This window comes from Globicephala melas, chromosome 1 (genome assembly GCF_963455315.2).
Source record: "Globicephala melas chromosome 1, mGloMel1.2, whole genome shotgun sequence".
NCBI classification, from domain to species: Eukaryota; Metazoa; Chordata; class Mammalia; order Artiodactyla; family Delphinidae; genus Globicephala; species Globicephala melas.
The window spans coordinates 101,212,408-101,235,044 of record NC_083314.1 but is presented as its reverse complement, the minus strand read 5'-3'; the positions used below and the strand labels follow the sequence as shown (position 1 = coordinate 101,235,044).

General features: G+C 36.1%; 1 protein-coding gene across 4 annotated transcripts in view; it reads left to right on the top strand.

The window, feature by feature from the left end:
• Positions 1-22,637, top strand: part of SNX7 (sorting nexin 7) — a 95,905-nt gene that overhangs the window by 40,231 nt on the left and 33,037 nt on the right. For all 4 annotated transcript variants that reach the window (XM_030868769.3, XM_030868765.3, XM_070046535.1 and 1 more), the window contains exons 6-7: positions 3,670-3,869; positions 6,646-6,732. In XM_030868769.3, coding sequence (XP_030724629.1) covers positions 3,670-3,869; positions 6,646-6,732 — 287 coding nt within the window. The remainder of the gene's footprint in view (positions 1-3,669; positions 3,870-6,645; positions 6,733-22,637) is intronic.

Genomic DNA, 22,637 nt, shown 5'->3' with positions numbered 1-22,637 from the left:
AGCCATGTGTCTGTCTTTTCAGTCTTGCAGGCAGTGGTTTGTCCTGTGTCCTCCCCTCTCTCACAGATCCAAAAAAAAGTTGGCTTTTCAGTCTGCTCGGCATTTTTCTTGTTAAGACCAGTGGCGACTTCCAAGCTCCTTACAGAGGAATCACACAACATTAAGTTAGAATTTCACCTTCAAAGTGTGGTTTATTCCCAGATCTATTGTGAAAATTTCTGATTCCTAAATGATTTTGAATGTAGTCCTGGCCGGTTTCCATTTGCTTTAATTAATCACTAGCTGTCTTGTTCTCATTTATAGATAATAGTGATAAAGAGCTTAATATTTTGGATGTAGTTGGTCTCAAATGTTCAACATGGGCTATAGTTTTAATCAAAGAAGGGATGTGTCAGGAAATAGGGTTTTCACAGTTTCTAGTGATTTTTGTATGGGGGGACAAGTACTCATTAGGCCTGTCCAACCAATGGCAGAGATTTATATATGGGAAAATAGGTCCTGTTTCCTATTTTCAAGTTAGAATTTATTCCATGATGGAACTTCCCTGGTGGTCTAGTGGCTAACACTCCACGCTCCCAATGCAGGGGTCCTGGGTTCAATCCCTGGTCAGGGAATCAGATCCCACATGCCGCAACTCAAGATTCCGCAACTAAAGATCCTGCATGCCGCAACTAAGACCCAATGCAGCCAAACAAATAAATAAATACTAAAAAATAATAATTTATTCCATTATGATTTTTTCTAATTCTATGAGTTTTTGCTAATTTTCTGATTATATTTACCTACGTTAAAAATAGATGACTAATTCAGAAAATATATTTCCTAATATAAATCGGTTTTAGAGATGAACTACTTAAAGTCCCTACATTGATGGTTTATTTTTTTATTGTCCATGTCCCACATTAAACTGTAAGTTCCATCAGGACAAAAAGGGAAAAGGATTGATTTATTTCTGGTATCTAGATAGCGCCTAACACATTGTAGATGCTCAGTTAAAATCTATTCAGTGATTGAAAAAATAAATGAATAAACATAAGATTTGGTGGTATGAAAATCTGCTTTATCAAGAATTGATTGGTTATTAAAAGAGATATAGAAAAAATTGTTATATCTGAGTGTGTATTGCCTTTTCTCTAACTTCCTTTCCTATGTATTGACTTGGTGAGGTCATTGTGGTGACTAAATATAGTTTAATAATTTGTTTTATGCCTCTTGGTCTGCCTTTGTATTTACCATTTGCCATTTTTTTTTAATGTCAAGAAGCCAGTTGTTTTAACTAGGTTCTGTGATTCCAGGTCTATTAAGTAGATTCTTGATGCATAGTTAAGTTGTATAGCAATTCAAAGAGGCCCTTGGAAACTCTTGACACTTAAGATTTCTGTAGAATATCAATATGCTTTATATTTGCCAGCACAAGGGACTAGTTTTAAAATCTTTGATATACTCTAATATTTGTGAAATGCTCAAAACGAAAAGTGTGTTTTGTGGTAGAGTTTATAAATCTGAGCTCTCATTTTCAAGGAGTGAATGCACACTGGCCCAAACTTGAAGGATTTCTTGGTCTTTCGAATGTGAAGCCCACTTGTCAAGATTTCATTCAAAATGATAGACTTTTTTTTTTTTTTTTTGTAGTCCTGGGAGTCTAAGCTATATAGGGTGTTTCATTCATATTTAAATCATAAAGAATTTGATGATCACAACAAGTCATTTCTCTTATGATTTACTTTTATTCAGTTTTTTTCTGTGATTTTGTTTTGTGTTCCCCAATTTATTAGGCAAATTTGTATTGACCACATGTTGTACTGCTGCTTTGTGCTAAAGATTGAAGGAGGATTAAGATAGTACCTGTCCTTGAGCTCACAGTTTAGTTGGGGAAACAGATATATTAATGGACAAATTACAGTGCAGCTCATTAAGTGTTTGCATACAGATGCGATTTGAGTGCTGTATAAGCACTGTTTTAGAATTTCAGGGAAGCTCTCTATATAAAAATAAATACTACACAGGGTTAATGACACACTTTGATATATACACAAATTGAGAAAAGAAATAAAGTAGAATATTTTCTAGAAATATTAGTTTGGTGATTATTTAAAATAAAAGATAGGCCTAGATCAAGAGGATGCAATTTGGAAGGGCTCTAGTGGTCATTAAACCGAATATCTTCCTTAGGTGACAACTAATATTTCTGTTTTCTTTTAATTTTTAAAGTCTTTTTTAGTTTACTTGATCATATAAACTTCTGAAATTTTAATAGTTTAGTAAAAAGTTTAATTTAGAGCAATATGACATATTTCAACTAACCCCAGTGACTAGTAAGATGATTAAATATAGAGAATTTAATTGTATTTATATGGATATTAAACCAAAAACACTCACTACTCATGCATTCTCTACCATAAAAAGCCGTCTGTCATTAAAAGTTGATAGTGTGAAAGCAAATGTATAAAAGCATTCAGATTTTAAAATGAAATCCAAATTTTTGGATAAATTTTTGGCTTATCAAGCATTGAATAGTCTTTTGTTATTCATTCTTTCATTGATATGAAAATATATATTGAATATATTATGTATTAGGCTTCGAGATTAAAAAAATAATAAGACCCTGCCCAGTTGAGTCTTGGAGCATATGGCCTAGGCGTGTGTGAGTTATGCAAGCAGTTATAATAAAGTGGGATAATAGAAGTATTAAATTATGATAGGCTTTAATAGAAATATAAAATTATAATAGACTCATTGAGGACAAAGCATCTAAGAAGCCTTTGGAACAGAAACAGAAGAGATTTGTTTGTGTTAGGACTTAAAGGATTAGAAGTAGTTTGTTAGATGATAGAAATGGCAGAGGGCAAGACTAAAAGATACATGCATTGTTTAAGTTAGGAGAAATCATGAGATATTCATGAATGAGCGGTTATTTTGGCTTGAATTAAAATATCTTTGGGGGAGAATCTGAGGAGTTAGACCTGGAGAGGCAAGGTAGGGACTGATCATAAAGGACTTTCTAATTCAGCTAAGAAACTTCACTGTTCATATACTGTGACAAAAATTGAAAGGGAGAGAATTGTTAGAAGTCCCTTGCAGTAGTGCAGGTTAGAGATGCTGATGACAGTGGAAGTGAGGAGAGGTGGGTGGGTGGGTAGGTAAGTAAGTGGGTGGGTAAATGGATGGATGGTTAGATAGATAGATAGAGATTTAGAAATATTGGAATTGCTGACTGGCTCTGTGCAGGTGTGAGTCTAGGGTCTAGGATGACCCCACATTTTTTGCTTAGATCTCTGGAAGCAATTACCATTAAGAGGATATGTAAACAGGATAAGAGGAAAAAGAAGACATGTTTTGTTTAGGTCACGTTGCCTATGAGGTATTCAGGTATAGTTTGTTTGGTAGGCAGAAGTCTGTGATAGATACAGTGATCGTATAATTTATCTCCCAAGCCAGGACACTTTTGAGAATGAAAAAGCATGTTATTGATTACACTTGGAAAGTTTTCATTCAAGGACCAGTTGAGCAGATTGGGATGACAGGTCAATTTAATGAAAGATGATATCCATATTCTTATGTTCATGTACAAGAACATGTGCACAATGAGAAAATAAGGTCCTTTCTTATTGTCTGTAATACAGGGATTTTGAAAACTCCTGTAAATTGAAGAACTTATTATTTTTTTAGAATATTTTGATGAAATGAAAGAATATGGCCCAATTCATATTCTGTGGTCAGCATCAGAAGAAGATCTGGCTGATACTCTAAAAGGTGTTGCCAGCTGCATTGACAGATGCTGTAAGGCCACTGAAAAACGGATGTCTGGACTCTCAGAGGCCCTGCTTCCTGTCGTACATGAGTATGTGCTTTATAGTGAAATGTTAATGGTAAGAACACCTAATTCTACTTCTGCCTTAGTTCCTGACCTGATTATATGCTTTATAAAGGCAGTTTCTATTTCTTTTTGTTCACCACTATCTTCCCATCCTAGAAGGATGCTTTGCGTGTAGATACTGATAAATATTTGTTCACTGCATGAATGAATTGATGAGTGGAAGAATATGTTAGTAAAAGACAGGAATTTTCAACAGTAGCAACAACAGTTTATAAGATAGATTTGAAGCATCCTCAGTCAGGATTTACATAGGGAGTATGATTAGTTTTTCCAGCCTTTTAAAATTTTACTTTAAAATTTTTCAGCACTTGAGAAATTTCTTTTCATGAAAGAGTTGCTTTCTTGCTTCTAGGTACATTTGATTTAGCAATATATTTAGTATCATTATGTAGAAAGTACTTGAGTAGGATCTTGATGTTTGTTCTGTCTTCTGGGTGCTTCTGAAAAGAGATCCTTCAAATTAACATGTTTCTTTCACTATTTGAAAAGGCTTTTATTCCTCTTACATCAGAGTTTTGCATTTACCCTCCTCAGTTCAAGTTAAGGTTTCCAGATATTTTGGATTTAGCAATGCTATCTGCAAAGCTAATGTTTTTCATCCAGTATTATTCTCTGCTCACAATACCTTGCACAGTTGAACTGATACCCTCAGCTTTCTGGTGTTGTAGGGTGACAGTGGGGGAAGGAGTCAGCTTGCATTCAGTTATAGTCCATTTTTTCTGCCATTTAGACTTGAATCCATGTCTGGTTTCTGTATTCATGTACTCTTGATTTGGGAGGATTAAAAAATTTTTTTTACTTTGTCTTGTTAAGAAAAGTTCTCTTAGCCTTTCAGCATGATATCTGCCTCTTTCGTATTTATCATGTTTAGGTTTTCCTTTCACAGAATCATTAAATATTTTGTAGGTATTTCGGATTTCTGCTGTTACTTGACTTTGTTGTGATCCTCCCATAAACACACCCTCCCTGCTTCCCAAAGTCCTCTAATGTTTCACTGCTGAGGTGCTGCTTCCTCCTTGCCTCCATCAATTTCCTTGGCTACATTCCATTGGTTTACTTCATTATTGATCTCTCTTGTGTGGCTGTTCAAAGAGATCTGATTTTTATCATTAAAAATATTATATTCTTTTCCCTTAATTAGATGTTTTGCTCTTTATGTCAGGATGGAAATTATGCAATTTAAATCCTGTATTATTAAAGGTGTGGAAAAATTATAATAGCAACCGGAATTGAATTATTTTATAGGTCCTCATTTGATTGTATTATTTTGTAGGTTCCTAGGGTATAATCAATAGCACTTATATTGAAGTTGTGCTTCTGTTTTATATTGGAATATTTTCTTCAATGTGAGCTAAAATAATGAAAAATACATGCCTTGACTAAATTTGTGCAGTTTTTACTAGTTGTCTTCTGAAGTCACCTCTTACTTAAAATATTTCTATCTCTATGAAGCACAATATTTCATATTTATGGAAACATACATAAAATTAATGGGACTAAATTATAGTATGTGTCATTTGGGTTAGAGAAAGGAAGGGGTTCCTGACATTAATGGCCATTAAACATTGAAGTAAATATAAAAGAATTTGTGATAATTAGTTGAATTTTCTATTCATTTCTTTGAAAACAAGAGAAATGTTAATCTCTTTTGAACGTTTTAAGATTGATTCCACCAGGCACAAAACCAGGGTGAGTCATTTTCAGGATGAGTTTTATCCTTAATGCCTCTCAATATTCTCTCAAATACTATAGAGCCAGCTTATCTGGTTCCATTTAACTGATTTGTGGTTAAGGTTCTTCCCTTCCTCTGAAAATACCCAAAAGACCTGTACGTCACTAAGGCCCTTCTCTTGTATGTCCTGCAACTCTGCTCTCCCTGGCTGAACTGTTTGCTTACCCAGAGTTAGTTTTATTTTTGCCTTGAACTGTTTAGGACACTTGTGTTCATTATTACAGTTTCATTATTTAATTAATACTATGGAAACCAGTGAAAGATGAGTACAAATAAAAAGAATCTTGGTGTCTACGAAGACTGTCTTGGAAGAAAAGTGAGTCACCAAGGGAAAGACATTGAAAAAGACTAGAAAACATTATAAAAGATGTAGATGAATTCTGCACTCAAATTCCTTCACCAGGGTGTATTAAGTGAAACGTGAAATCATGGTTATTCAAGAAAACAAGATGGAACTCCTCTCAGTCAGAGCAGACGCCATGCTTTCTCCTCAGTCTTGGCTAATCGGTTAATACTTACATATTTTAAGCTAAAATAAAATCTTAAGATGTGAATGCACACTTCAATTTTGATTCCCCACTGTAATTGACTTTGATTAACTATGCCTTTGGAGTTCAATAAGAGGGCTGATTGTAGATACTTTCAGATGTGTAGCCCATGTGCCCTCCCAACTGCAACCAGTTTACACCATAGCACGTATTTTCAGTGCTCCTATTGACTTTTTTAGTTCTTTGCTCTTTTTGAAGAACTGTACCTGCCTAGAGTGCACCATTAAAACATGTCTTTTGTACATAAAGTACTTAAACCAGTAAGGTGTACATTGGGAAAACTAATAAAAGATTATGAAAAAGTTTCCTTTAAATACTTGCTATCAGTTTAGCTTTTAGAGATTATTTTTTTTTTAAGTCATTACACCCCTAGATGACTGATGGCCTGGGGAAGAGATGGTATTTATATTCTCAAATGTATATTTTTGTTATACAAAGATTATTAAAACTAAGTACAACCTGTTTCATTCCTGTGTTTTAATATGAAGGGTGTCATGAAAAGAAGAGATCAAATACAGGCAGAACTGGATTCCAAAGTTGAAGCTTTGACCTCTAAAAAGGCAGATACTGATCTGGTAAGTTTTTAAATTTCTTGTTATAATCACGTAGAATTGATTGTCTAAAATTTGTATTAGCTCCATTACATGCTTTTTTTTAAGCATTCAGTAAATGAAACTAAAATTTCTTCCAAAAATCAATTATACATTGAGTACCAGGTGAGTCTGTAAGCTTACGATGCTTTTCTGCCTTTCTGTCTTATATTTTTTCTTACAATGAGTAAAGTATGAAGTTAATTTTTTTTTAAATTAGAGTGCTTGAATTCAGAAAGTATGGAAAAAAGTACCTAACATTGTTCCAGAAGGTTAGTAAGTACTCAGTAAATAAATCTACTTTTTACTAGTTTTATAAGAAATTTGTACAAGGTAAGTTGGTGTTCCTATACATATTTTTCTAGTTATTGTAAAAATCTCTACAAAGGAGGTATCTTTGTTTTCAAGTTTAATCCTTTTCTTAAAATACTTTTTTTCATGGAAATTTTCAAACATAAAAAATGATCTAATAATATAATGAACTCATTTACCCACCACTGGGCTTCATTAATTCCCAACATTTTGCCCAGTTTTTTTCACCTGGCTATTTCTCACTTTTTTTTTTTTCTGAAGTACTCTAAAGCAAATTTCAGACATTATATTTTCACGCACAATAGTTTAGCATTTATATTTTCTTGTCTTTGCATGTTGTCATGATACTATCAGATCAGAATTGTTATCATTTTAAAACAGAGGAAGAGGCTTGAAACGTAGAGTAACTTGTCCAAATTTATATAGTTCTTGAAACAGAAGTAGGACTGGAGTATCACTTGCCTCCCTCAAACCATGCTGCCTCTCAGAGAGCAAGTATAAAAGTTGGAGAAATCACTCATTACTTTGTTAACTTTTATTACATTTTCTATGAAAGAGACTTTCCTAATTTTATTTTTAATTTAAGGGTTTAGAGTACACTTATGTCAGGTGAATGGGGGAGTCCTTGAAACACCCCCCCAGCCCCCAACCCCCCCGCCCCCCATTAATCCATAGTATTATTGCTGCCCATCCCAACTTGGCTTGGGAGCTAACCTCCCTCCTCCCTTCTTTAATTTTCTCTCTAGCTTTAATAATTTTCTAACACAAAAGATGAAATTCTTACTGGTTTTCTTTGTATTATCTTTCTCTTTCTCTCCCTGTCCATAATCTAAATACCTTGAGGGTAGGAATTTTTTAATTGTTTCCTGAAGTATTCTCAGCCCAGAGAACAGTGCCTGGTACATGGTGGTCACTCAATAAATATTGTGAATGAATGAAACTTGCAGTGATTGCTTGGCTTCATAAAAACATATTGAACAGTTGAAGCAATAAGTCTCTACAAAATCAGACTTTGTGTAAAATGTTGAGATTTCACTAAAACGTGATTATGAATTATCCTCACCTTTCTTAACTATGCTTCTTTTTCAAACTCAAATTTATTCTCCTGCATGGAGTGTGAGCGGGGAGTGGTGGGCTGCTGTGGACAGAGTAGGAGAATGGAATCTGTGAGAGAGACTAACAGAAAATGTAGAACAAGTGGAACTAGTGGTCGAGGGGGAGCTCTTGCTTTTACCTCAAGATGAGGAGAAAAAAGAGGAAATCCAAGATTAACCTTCTCAATACAGTAAGGGATAAATATATATACACATTTATATATATTATATTTATATAATATATATACACACACATATATGTACATATATTTTTTTTTTTAATTTAAAAAGTCAACTGGAATGAACAGAGATGGGTGAGCACATGTACAACAATTATAATTGTATCATTGTAACTGTAGAATGTTTTTATTTGTTAAATAATTTCTAAAGATATTTAAATTTGTGGGATATTGAAATTTGTGATTAGATAAAATATTGCCCTTGACTAAATACTAGGAAAAGTACAGTATTTTAAAGTTTCAGGAGAATAGTAAAATGGCTTGAAAACCAAGCATCTGTTCAGAATGGCTTATATTCATATTTTAAATTGAAAGGAAGAGTAGTTGGGATTGTTCCAACCACAAAAACACAGGAAAAAATAGTTTAGGCCCAAATATGGCTAGGCTTTCCCAACTCAACTAAAAAACACATTTTTTCTTTTCATTTGACTTGCAAATATTTTGTCTTTTGCTCTATAAAAATTTCCTTGATATCTCATTATAACCTGATGATCCATCTGTATTTTGGATTTCATTTTGTGTGTGTGTGTGTGTGTGTGTGTGTGTGTGTGTGTGAGTGTGAGACATGTCCACTATAAAGTATTTTTTACCTAGTTAGCTGCTATGTTGTAAGATTGGAGAAATTTGAGACTTTAATTATCTGCATTATATTCTGTAAGATAATTTTTATTAAGGTTTGAAACAGAGAAAGTATTTTTTTGTTACCCATCAAAAACAGATCCTAAAATGCATAGGAACTAATTTAATGATTTGTGAATGGTACCATTTACATTTTCAAGCAGTTTATTTGATTACAGACCTCACTTCCAAATACCTGTGTGTTACGATGATATCTTTGGGAGCAACCTTCCAGGGTTACTCTCAAAATGAACCTGCTCTGATTGGTTGCAGAACAACTGAAGGGAAGTTGCTTAGAAATATGCAGGATAGGGTCACCATGGAAACGTGCCCTTGTGAGGTCCTTAAAAGGAGCCCTCCTTTGCAGTCACCATGGAGACCCTGGCAGAGAACTGAATAGAGCAATCTAGCCTGGTTGTTTACCATGGCAACTCAAGCAGGGCACTTTGGAGACAACCCTGGGGCCATTTCTATGGAGACCTGCTGGGGCTACCTTCAGAAGCTCCATCAAAGTCACCTTTGGGTGGGAAGTTATATGCAAACTGGGCAAAGCAACTCATAATGCAAAGGTCAGTGAAATGAAGCCCTACCAAGAAGGGCAAACACTAGTGTAGTTATAATTATTGGGTAGAAGTAGAGCACTGATGTAACATTCCGGAGGTCATGTTAGACATATCAGGTGATCTTTATCAGGTGGGCTACGTGGCATGCAAATACAAGGCTCTTGTCTTTTACCATGCCTGTAACTTTGTATATGCTGTAAATTGGCAATTATGACATTATTATTACTTTTTTCTTATCACACAAACATGCCCACAAAAATTATGTGTTTTCCTGCAAAGGAAAATAATGTTTTATAGCGAATTCCTTGATTTATTATCTGGGTAGCTGTAAAGTGGCTGCTTCTTAGAGTTTGTGGTTTGTACTTCTTATCTCACAACAATAAAATCAATTGTTTCGAAGTGACCTAAACTCAGTAAAGACTTGTAGAATACTCATTTGAAGGTCAGTTCAGCTGTTGATTTAGAGTTTTGTCATTTAGGCTTTGGAATTAGATAGACCTGGGATCAAATCTTAGCTTATCTGTTTATTAAGTCTTAAGGCACATTTCCTAACATTTTTTTTTTTTATTGCGGTACGCGGACCCCTTACTGTTGTGGCCTCTCCCATTGCGGAGCACAGGCTCCGGACGCGCAGGCTCAGTGGCCATGGCCCACGGGCCCAGCCTCTCCGCGGCATGTGGGATCCTCCCGGACCGGGGCACAAACCCATGTCCCCTGCATCGGCAGGCGGACCCTCAACCACTGCGCCACCAGGGAAGCCCTTCCTAACATTTTTAAGCCTCATTTTATCATGTATAAAGGGGGACATTGTTAGTACCTTTCTAATAGGCTTGTTTAAGGATCAAATGATACAATGCAAGTCAATTATTTGTATCATAGAAAGCACTCAGTGGTTGTTAGCTGTTGTTATTTTGATGGCTTTACAGAAGTAATACTTGAGATGGGTCCTGTAGAATGAGTAAGTAATTGTTCCTTGAAGACTAGTGAGTGGATATTATGAAAAGTAGTAAAGGCTCAAAAAAGTGTGCTAAACTGAGAAACCCTGGTTGATGTGTAGAGAGCAGGGTACAGGAGAATTGAGGGATGTGGCTCTAAAGATGGGCCACAGTCAGATGGGAAAGGAGTCTTAATTGTCAGGATGAGGAATATGGGCTTTTTTCTTTGGACTGTGTGGATTCAGCGAGAGCCTGAACTGAAGAGGTGGTAGTGGAGTTGCGGAGAAGAGAAATTTGAGAGAGACGTAGGTGGAAGATAGAATCTGAAGCACTTAAAGAATGAGGGTGGCCCTTGTTTCAAGTTCTTAGTGACCCTTGACATTTCTAGATTGTAAGGAAAGCAGATTGTGGCTTTACAAATTGAACTATAGCATATAAGAGGAAGAAGAAAATTGGAGATGTGCAACTTTATGTCATGATGAGATGGCATTTAAGGTAGAAGTATTCAACGAAAACCTTTTAACAAATGTTTTTAGGTACCTAACATATAAAAGACGCTATTCTAAGCACTAAGGAGACAGTGGTCAAGAAAGGCCCTCATGAGTCTTATATTCTAGTGATAGAGACTGTAAGCAACAACTGAAATTTATAGTGTATTGTCATATAGTGATAAGTGTGGAGAAGAGGTAGTGTTGGGGAGCAATGCAATTTAAAATTAGGGGTTAGGAAAGGTCTTACCGAGAAGGTGATTATGTAAAACCCAAAAAAGGTGAGGTCTTGAAGTACATGAATACCCGGCAGAAGAAATTTCAGGCAGTGGGGACAGTAAGTGCAAAGTGGAAGTATGCCTGCATGTTTCACGGAAAGCAAGGAGACCAGTGTTGCTGGAATGGAATGAGGAAGCAGAAGAGTTGTGGGAAATGAGGTCGGAGAAGTCGCCAGGGGTCAGATCACGTAGAGCCTTATAAGATTTGGTCTCAGCGAGATATGAAGACGACAGTTGAACAGAGGAGTGACATGTTCAGAATTGTTCTAAATCAATTACTCTGCTTGGGAAGGACAAAATATAATGTCTATGTGGAGTGTGTATGGACTGGGAGAAGGCCAGAGCTGGAGACTAGCTCTTCCAACCCCAGTGAGACATCATAATTTGGACCAGGGCAGAAGTGGTGTGGAGTGGTCAGATTCTGAGGATATTTTGAAGACAGAGAGCTGTTTGCTATTTGGTGGACTATGAATTGTGAGTGAACAAGGATTATACCAAGGTTTTTGAACTGAGCAACTGGAAGTTAAGTGTTGGCATTGAGATGGCAAAGACTTTGGGAAGAACAGGTTTGGGAAGAACATGGAGAAGGTGAAGAAATCAGATTTGAATGTATAATGTTGATGTGCCCATCAGATACCCAAGTGAGGTGTTGAGTAGGGAGTCACATATGAAAATGAACATAAAAATCCAGAGGTCAGGGAAGGGATCCAGCCGGAGATATATATGTGGGAGTTGTTAGCAGATAGGTTGTATTTAAAGCCATGACATTTGTTGAGGTCACTAAAGGATGAAAAAAAGAGGTCCCAGGACAATAGGACTGAGCCTTGGCATATTCCACCAATAAAAATCTAAGAAGGGATGGCTAGTGAGGAGAAGGAAAGAGTATTTATATAGCTTCGGCTGGTGGTAAATAATTGGACCAATAAGATGAACTAAACTGATTTATTTAGGGTCATTCAAATTTTTTAACCACCTCTCCATTTATGCGGTATTTATAAAAACAGCTTGATACAGAATAATTAAGGCAACTGTAGATAATAAAACATTTTAAGAGATTGAGCATTAGATGCTCTGATAAAGAAGAGATTCAATAAAGTAGATATTCAAAGTAAGGAATTTTCTGTCTGTGGAGATGAAGGTATAACAATAACAGATTTTGAGGAAAACTCAGATACTTGGAGGAACGTGTAGTTTTTGCAGTTTAGTTATAAGTTTTCAGAGTCAGAGCTTCTGTTTGAAAATGCTTATTCACTTCACTGTTTAACTGTAAGATAAATAAAGTTCATCTGTGGTGCTAAATAATGCTGCATATCCATTTTATTTGTATTTTTATTTTTGAATGGATGATTTATAGTTTGCCACTCAAAGCAGCATTCAAATATAAATGAATATGAATACATTTGACATTTAGCAATATGTGCATGGAATCTGAGAGTTGGATCTAGATATAATGCCATAGCTGTTCAACAGTATATTTATGGGAACGAAAATAAAAAATGCATTTTCATAAGATCATTATAGTCTGGATTTGCATATAGCCACATTCAGAAGATACAAACAGATACCAAATTTATTTAATCTGGTCCTTGCTCTGTGTGAGTTGCTATTTTTGAACCAGTTTTTTACTCCCATCCTCAAATTGTGGTTATTAATCTTCAAATGTTCTTGATAGTGTACTAAATGATGTATAGAGCAAGAGTGCCTTCTCTTTAAGCTTTAAAGAAATGATAATATTGACATAGCTTTTTTGTGTGTGGTGGCAGCAGAGGTTGGCTCTACGTTTTCTCAGATATTTGTTGTCTCACCTCTCCCCTTTTAAACAAATTTATTCCTTTCTATGTGCCTCATTTTCTAGTATCTGTTTTTATTTCTCTGCTTCTTTTTTGCCTGTTTGCATCTATATGTATTTCTCACACACACAGATACACACATGTACATATACACACACTCACACAGCAGTGAAGGACATGCTGCTATCCAGTGGAAGGAGAAAGGACTTTCTTCTTGTATGTTTCCTTTTATCAGTTTATCTTAGAAGGTATCAGCAGACTTCTCCTCACATCTCATTGGCCAGAGTCCTGAAAAGTTCATGGATCAAGCCAGTTGCTTGGAGTGGGAATGGGACCATCAGAATGGACTTGGATCAGCTACAAACTGCCTTCTGATGCAAATACCTAAAAAAAACTGGAGTTCTTTCATGTAGTAAGAAGGAGAGCGGGGAATGGATTTTGGGTAAACAGCTAATAAATATGTGCCTCACATACACAGTGTACCTGTGTATTGGAGCTGTAGACACAACACTGGGTGGGGATCTGGGTGAATGAGTGACGCTTAATCAACAAGCCCTCAACAGCCTCTCGTCCCAGAACAAAGATCCAGGCGGTGCCTAGCATTCCTCTCCCTCCGTACTGTCACCGTCAGACCTCTCATTCAGGGCATCATTCATTCAGGTGGTTGGAAAAAAGATCCATGTGCTGCTATTTATATAAACTTGTAAAGGATAATATTTGATTAAATAGCAAAAAATCGTGTCTACCTTATGAATAAGTCTGTTGAGCCTGGGGTGTTTATTTTTATTTATTTTTTTTTGTGGGGAGAGGTCTTTATTTCGGATTTTACCAGGCTACTTTTTCCCTCTGTTATTTGTCTCATGGCATTGCAAGTAGAGCAGTATCTGAAAAGTATTTAATATAAGGTCTTAAACCCAATTGCAGAGTTGCATGTAATTTCAGCTACAGTATTGTGTGCCTTTGTAGTTTGGGACAAGTTACTTACATTCTCCTTGCTTTAGTTTCCTCAACTATAAAAGTTGTGGGTAATATCTTCCTTAGAGTGTTGTTAAATCAGCCTATGAAAACTCTTAGCGCAGTACCTAACCAGTGTTAGATTGTAAATATTTTGTATTTGAAGTATATATTGGATGTCTCATTTTTCTAGATTAAGGTTTGGAAATGATAACTGTAATCCTGCTTGTTAGACTTTCACATTGTTAAAAAAAAAAAAAAAAGAGGCATCAATTATCTTGAGTTGACTAGTGACCACTCCCACTTGCCCCACCTGGTCACTTTAGGCAATTGAATAGATAATTTAAAATGTATATGAATTTATACTGACTATTAAAAAGTTATGTTTTGGGGCTTCCCTGGTGGCGCAGTGGTTGAGAGTCCGCCTGCTGATGCAGGGGACATGGGTTCGTGCCCTGGGCTGGGAAGATCCCACATGCCGCAGAGCGGCTGGGCCTGTGAGCCATGGCTGCTGAGCCTGCGCGTCTGGAGCCTGTGCTCTGCAACGGGAGAGGCCACAACAGTAAGAGGCCCACGTACCGAAAAAAAAAAAAAAAAGTTATGTTTTGGACTCTAAACAATTATTTTAACTAAACAATGCTTGGTATTGTACCATTGATTTGTAATAAGGGACATTTTAAGGAAGAGAACCATAAATCCCTTATGATAAGCATCAACAGCACAGACTACATTCTGGTTTTCCTTTATGAGGACCCCTGAGAAAAGTTTCATTTATGTCTCAGCACCAACAATGGGATTTAATTTCTCCTGAGCCGTTAGCTTGTTTCCAGCGTGTACACATCTTGGCTTTTATACCTGTTCCTATCCCACTCTTTATACCACTCTTTACATTAGTTTCTAGACAGTTGAGAACCCCAATTCTGATCCACTTCTATCTGGCAAATGTCTTTTATGTGTCAAACTCACCCCTGGCTTTACCTTGTTATTCCCCTATTCTTATTTTCCTTTGTGCTAATGTCTTTATCCACTTAATACCTTTAAACTAGTTGTAGAGTATAATTTTGGAAACCATCTTAAATCTAATATGGAACAAGGAACAAATTAATAAATGACTAGAGGTAAAATATTCCAAAAATTTCAAAGATCAGCACATTTTTTTATAATGTATTTTTGACACAAAAAACGTGTTTTTTAGTTATTTCTTTCGGAATCCTCCAAGGCCAGCATATCTGATGTGAGCACAAACTTGAACACCAAATTACTCGTGTTGACTGTTACCCAGAAAATTAGTCAGGAGGTGTTTGCGGGTGAGGTGAAAAAAATTGTACTACTTCCAAAATTTTTACCCGTGAAATTTGCTTGGGGAAGTTACTGCATATTAAGCCTTACTGATTTGAAAAAGGAACACATAAACTTACAGTCCTGATGAATAAGGCCTGTGTACGTTTGTGGTGGATGAGGGTGGACAGGGGCAGGGGGGAGACAATGAAATACTGAAGAAAAGAGGCAGTGTAACATCGATGTAGGTGATTTTCTAAGGGAAGATTGTAAGCTCTGTGTCTTTCTCTAGGAACATTTTTTCCCCACTGTCTTGACTGCAACAGAAAAAGTAACAGATGGTTAAGTAAAAGGGGTAGTTTAAAATTCCAGTCATTTCTTCTCAGGATTTAAGAAATTCTACTTATAGTGTCCTTGTGGATTTGTGGTTTGGTTTGTGGAGCTCTGCCTACCATAGATATAATAGTTTAAACAGCTTTCCCATATAGAAACTCAAAATAGATTCAATTTCCTTTTAATTTAGACTTTTCGTTAATAAGAAATGTGTCCTAAGGGTCTGTCTTACATATCTCTTTCACTCCTGGCCCTGCCTGGGCACTCAATAAATATATGATTATGCTTAGAGCAGGAACACGCTGGGAGTCTGAAGCCTGGAGAGGGCTTTGATTCACTTTTACTTAACTTGTGACCTTAATCAGACATATTAAGTATTCTTTATCCACGAACAGGCAGAAATAATGCTTACTCTGAAGAAACTTTTTTTGAAGATGAATTAATGTTTATAAATCTAGAGCTTGTGTCAGTAAAAATTTTGGTAAGTTAGAAGAAGAAAGTATAAAAGGCTAATATATTGGAAAACATGTAATGGTATCATAAAACATTATTTAAAGTATGAATCGTTTTTAAATAGTACTTCTAAAAATAAAAAAATTATATTTCTACAAAGAACAGAACCAGTAGTTTTTCTTCTAGTACAGTGCCATATCACCAAAGTAATTGCATTTTGATTTATTATATTTCTGGGTTTTGGAGAGTAAACTTTTTCTCTCTACTAAAGCTTAGTCAATAGCGGAGCAGACTTAAGGGGAAATGCCCCAATCAAAGCTCCGTTCAACTTTCAAAGAGGTTCTAGACCCAAACTAGTGCTTTCCTTTCTGAAGCACAGTTGGCATCTGTATAGTACCTGTTGTATGCCAGGCACTGTTTTAATAATTTACGTTTACTATCCAATGAATAATACTACACGTTAGGCATACTTTATTCCCACTTTTGTAGATAAGAAAATTGAGGCCTAGCTTGTCAGTCAGCCAAGAGTTATGAGTTCCCTCCCCATCTAAGCACTTCATGGTGGGGACACTGCAGTGACCAAGACTGACATAGCCCCTATCCCCAAGGAAATTATGGTCTAGTGTGTGTGTGTGGTGGTGGGGGGATACTGAAAATAAAGGAAAAAAATAATAAATGACTCTGATAATTTTAGATAGTGCTTAGTGCTATGAAGAAAATAAAACAGGGTAATGTGATGGAGAACACCGGGAGGGGAAGAGAAGGCCTTTCTGAGGAGGTGACATTGAGAGGAGAGCTGAGTGCTGATAGGCAGCAGTCATTCCCAAATCTGGCACAAGTGTTCTAAGAAGAATCCGTGCAAAACTCTGAAATGGGAATTAGCTTCCTGTGTTCCAGGAGCTTTAGTTATATCTGGTGTAGCTAGAGTATAGGGAATGAAGTACCCCTTTATTAGCAGCTGGGGCGTGAGGACTGAGCAAGCAGATGAGAACATGTAGGCCATGGGTTCCATCCTAGTTGCTGTGGGGAGCTACTGAAGAGTTCAAGCACGGAAGAATTCTGATTTGGTATATTATAGGCTTAAAAAAATTTTTTTTTAATCTTGAAGTGACAAATCTATAGAAAAGTTGCAAGTACAACTTAAAAATCTTTTTTTTTCCTTGAACCATTGGAAAGTAAACTGCAAACCTTATGCTCATGACCCCTTAAAGGTGTATGTTTCCTACAAACAAGGACATTCTCCTATATAACCATAATACAACTATCAGTATCAATCAGTTATCATTGAAACAATACTATTATCTAACACACAGACCCCTGAATGATTTTGCCAGTGTTCTGTAATGTTCTTGACAATGGTTAGATGTCTCCTTCAGTCTAGAATAGTTTTTCATCTTTCCTTGACTTTTATGACCATTACACTGAAGATTGCAGGCCAAATATTGTGTAGAATACCTCCAATATTAACTTGTTTGATACTTCCTTATGATTAGATTTAAACTGTCAATCTTTGACAGGAATATTACTCAAGTGATGCTGCAATCTACCTGTTAGATAGCACATGATTTTTATTTGTCCCATTAACAATATACTCTTTGATCTCACTCGATTAAGGTGATGTCTGCCAAGCTTCTCCACTGTAAAATCACTCCTTTCCCTTTGTAATTAAAAAACATTTTGTGGGGAGCTACTCTGAGACTATAATTATATCATTCCTTACCTTACTTTAAACTTTATTTATTTATTTATTTTTTTGCGGTACGCGGGCCTCTCACTGTTGTAGCCTCCCCTGTTGCAGAGCACAGGCTCCGGACGCGCAGGCTCTGCGGCATGTGGGATCTTCCCGGACCGGGCCACAAACCCGTGTCCCCTGCATCGGCAGGCGGACTCTCAACCACTGCGCCACCAGGGAAGCCCTAAACTTTAAATTGATTTGTGTGTGTGTGTGTGTGTGTGCGCGCGCGTGTGTGTGTGCGCGTGCGTGCGCGCGTGCGCTTTTCTATTTTAGTCAGTGGGTTTTAGTCCATTACTATCACTATGTATTTTGATACACAAATTGCCTCCAATTTGGCTAGTAGGACCATCTTCAAGCTGTCTTTTTTTCCCTCCTTTTAACATGTTCCCATCATTCTTTACTTCTTTCTGGTACAACAAGACTTTCTAGGCTCTTCTTGTACTTTTCTTGCTCCAGCCCCAGAATCAGCCATTTTCCTAACAAGCCCTGGTTAGTTTTAGTGGAAAAAATTATGTTTAGAATATAGTATCTTGGCATTAGATATGTTCATTGCTATTTAGGTAACATTATTCCAAGATCTGAGTGGACATAGATAGGAAACATATCTATGGATATATAGATAGGAATATAATGTATAATCACACATTTTTATATCTATATCGATTTGTCTGTTTATAAATATTAAAAATAACAATTTCATACCAATGCCTACAACTTAAATCCAATATCATGAGGGTTCATTCTAGTTTTCTTTCTTTCAATATTTGTGGTTCTCTTTCTGACAGTGAGAAACAGGCTCCCATTATCCTTTACATATCTATTTATTTGATTGATTCCCTGTTTGCAAACAATCTTGCATAGCTCAAGAGCTCATAGCTCTTTCCTAAGTGGAGGTACTCCTCACCCCACTCAAGTTTCCACACCCTGCACTGGACCACACCCATGCAAGAGCATCCTCTTTACCACTCTAGGAGTCTGTTTTCCGTGCTAGCCTCAGCTCCCCCATGCTGCCCACACGCAATACACACCCTTCTCACCCTGCTTGTGCTGTTACTTCCCATTCTGGACCACTCTTTGCAGAGAAGACCTCATCATCTTGCTAATGCCTTCATATCCTGCTCTGGGCCACCATGACTTTGCCTTCCTTCCTCCACCAGAATGGACACCAGCCTTGCTCTGCATTACCAAATAAGCTTTAGGACTGAATTGTTCAAGAAGAGAAAGGGAAAAGGAAGAATTGACAGTTGTTTTCATGTGCTCACTCTGTTTCCTACATGGGAAACAAAAAGACTGTTGAGTCCAGTGCAGTAGGAAGGAGATGATGATGGCATAAACTAAGGTGGTAGTAGTGGAGATTTTGATAAGAAAGATTAAGTGATTTGTCCACAGTTATACAGTTAGTTAAATAGTAGAACCAGAACTATAACCTGGCATTATACTCCCTGGTCTCTTACCCTTTTTTTCTTTTCCTGATAGGTGGGTTTGAAGTCTAGAAGGGTGTGAGACTTCGAAGATAAATAACAATTATATTCTACTAAGATCAAAACAAAAAAGGAATTTTAAGAATTTAGTGGTTTTTTTTCAATCGCTTCCAAATATATATATATTTAGAACTCACAGTAAATTGGGAATTGCAACTTGGAAACACTTTAGAACATGTAGAGTTGTGATCTGGGAAAGTTGAAATTCTTTTTGCCTTCTTTCAAGGAATTACTATATAGAATTTTATTTTAACCAGATCAGTATGTTATGCTAAAACTGATGATGATGATAATAATAACAGCTAACATTCTTTAAGCACTTACCATGTGCCAGGCAGAGTTCTAAATGCTCTACATGTATTGTCTCATTTAAGTCTCACACAATACAGTGAGGTAGGTGCTATAATTTTCTTCACTTTACGAATGTGAAAACTGAGGTACAGAGAAATAACAGTTACTGGCTCAATATTGCACATGTAGAGGTTGTCGAAGCAGGACTCCAGAAATTGTGCCAGTAACTTAAAAACTGTATTCTAGGGTGACATCTGAAAAGATACATATCAACGTGCTTCATATGACTGATACCGATCAGTTAGAGTTGGCACGCATGATAAATTCTTTTTGCCATTCCTGCCACAGAACATTATTGGTGATTTGAAATATTCTGTGACAGTGAACTGGCAGTTTTAATAGTATGAATTTTAGAGTAAATTGACCTGCCTTGCTTATCTCTCAGTAAAAAAGAAAATGTGAAATGAATTAAGGAGGCATGATGTGTGTCAGTAGTTCTCAGTAGCTGTGTGGCTGGGGAAGAGGGGAAGAATTTTTTGAAAATGCACCTGGTGATCACCAGGTGCATTTTCAAAATAAGCTACAAACTTGCAGAGGTTCTGTGCTTCCCAGGAGGCAGGTTCTGTTGCTGCTGGCACCCTCTGATGTAGAAGCTTTTAATCTAAAATGAATAAGAGAAAGGACAAAGAAATGCATTCAGAACAAATCTTTAATGCATTAAAAGATCTGTCACAGACCCTCACACCAGGAAAATGCTGGACACGTCCTGCATATTCCATTAATGAGGATATGAAAGGCGCATGCACATATGCCAGGTGTGGTCATCACTGTCACATGTAGAAATGCAAATGTAAGGACACCCTGACACAAGTTTCCCAAAGAAGATTCCACACCAAAAAACAAGGTTTTTGTCCAGCGTCAAATTTTTAGTTATGATATTTAGATTAACTTACTCATGCACATTTAAGATCATACACATATATGAACATGTGGTTCTTTAATATACACATTAAATAATATATTAATGTAGAAATATCACCTTTTGCACTCGCACATGCATCTTCAACACTTCTTTTGAGTCATCTGACTCTCTTTTCATTGGAAGAGGTTATATACTCATACAGTTCAACAACCAGGAAAAAGGAGCTCAGAGTCTCTGTGTCTGTGCCTCATTTTTAGTCCCTATGTGATATGTCCCTTCAAATGTTATCTCCAGCCACCAGTGCTCATTTATAGAACATTAGGAATGTCAACATTTCATTTGTCCCCAAAAATATATTTCTTGATCTCTAATGTAAGCAATGAGCATGTTGCCTTAAAAAAAAAACCAAAATGATTTATTTAAATATGTAATGTATTCACATGATTCAAAATTCATAAATTTTAAAACACACATTTAATGAAAAGTCTCCTTCCCATCCCCATATCCTATCTTCCCAATTCCCACCACCCACTTTACAAGTACGTACTGTTGTTAGTTACTTTTGTAGCCTTCTAGGTTTCTTTATGGATGTACCACAAATCCAGATATACATTCTGATTTTACTTTTTAGTGAATGTAGTAATATGCTGTAAAGTTTTCTGTAGTTTGCTTTATTAATATAATAACATATCTTGGTGATCCTTCCAGTTATTGGTCTTTTACAGCTACATGGTCTTCTGATGTATGGATGTACCAGAATTTATTTAATCTGACTCCAACTGGTGAACATTTATTTCTAACCTTTTCCTACTATAAACAATGCTTCAGTGAATAACCTTGTACGTGTATTATTTTGTGAATGTACCAGTAGATCTGTAGAATAAATACCTAGAATTGAAATTGCTAAACCAGAGACTGTTCAGTTTTGATAGCTCATTATTAATTATGCAACCTTGGTCAAGTTTCACAGTTTGTAGAATAGAAGAAATAATAGTACCTAGCTCATAGGGCTAAATGTGTAACACATAAGTGCTTAGAATAGTGCCTGGTACAAAGGAAAAGCTAAAAGAATTAGTTGATGTTATTGTTGATGTTATTAGAACTACCACCAAATTACTTTCCGCTGGGAGAGCTATTTACAGTCTCACCAACATGTTTGATTGCTTGTTTACTCCTGTACCCTCCACCCCAGCCTTGTCAGTGTTATCAAACTGTAGAATCGTTGCCATATCCGTTAAGTGAAGATAGTATCCCTTCGTAGTTTTAATTTTTATTTTTCTTATGATGAACAAGGTTAAGCATTTTTCATGTTTAAGTAAAATTTGTCTTTCTTTTTTTGTAATTGTCTGGTTTTTGCTCATTAGATTTTACCTATTCTTGATCTTTCCTGATTTTTAAGAAATTCTTGTTTGAGAAATTAGTCCTTTTTGTCATTTGTACTGTATTTTAATTTTCTTTATAGTGATCTTTCCTGTACAGAAAAGTTTAGTTTTTATAAAGTCAGATTTATCTATCTTTTTCTAAAGGATTTTACTTTCAAGTACAAGTTAGGATGACAAAAGAATTGTATCACACTTCTTTGATTAACTTTTGGGGTTTTCTTTTTTACATTTGAATCTTTGAGCCATTTGGAATTAATTCTGTTTATAAATGTGAGGTGTGGGTTCAACTATATATTTTTTCAGGTAACTATCCTGCTGTGCCAAAGCTATCTATTGAGTAGTCATGTTTTCCCCAATACTTTGCAACGCTACCTTTGAAGTATACTCAGTTTTTGTTGTCACATGCAACTGTTTTAAGGCTTTCTGTATGTTCCCTTGATTGGCCTGTTAATTAAGCAGCAGAACTGTACTGTTTCAGTAATGGATGTTTTAAAATATGTTTTATATGTGGTGGAACTTGTCTACCCCCACTTATCCTTCTTATTTGTCGATTTGCAGTGCTTTTAAAAGTAAATTTTAGAATACTTATTTGTAATGATAATAAACACTTGAATTATGAAGTTATTTCCTAAAAATAATTAGTGTGTTGTCTCCCTTAAAAAAATACTAAACTAAACGAATTCTATTAGTAAACTACTATATATATCCAAAAGTACCAAATATTGAATTTGTTTCAAGATAATA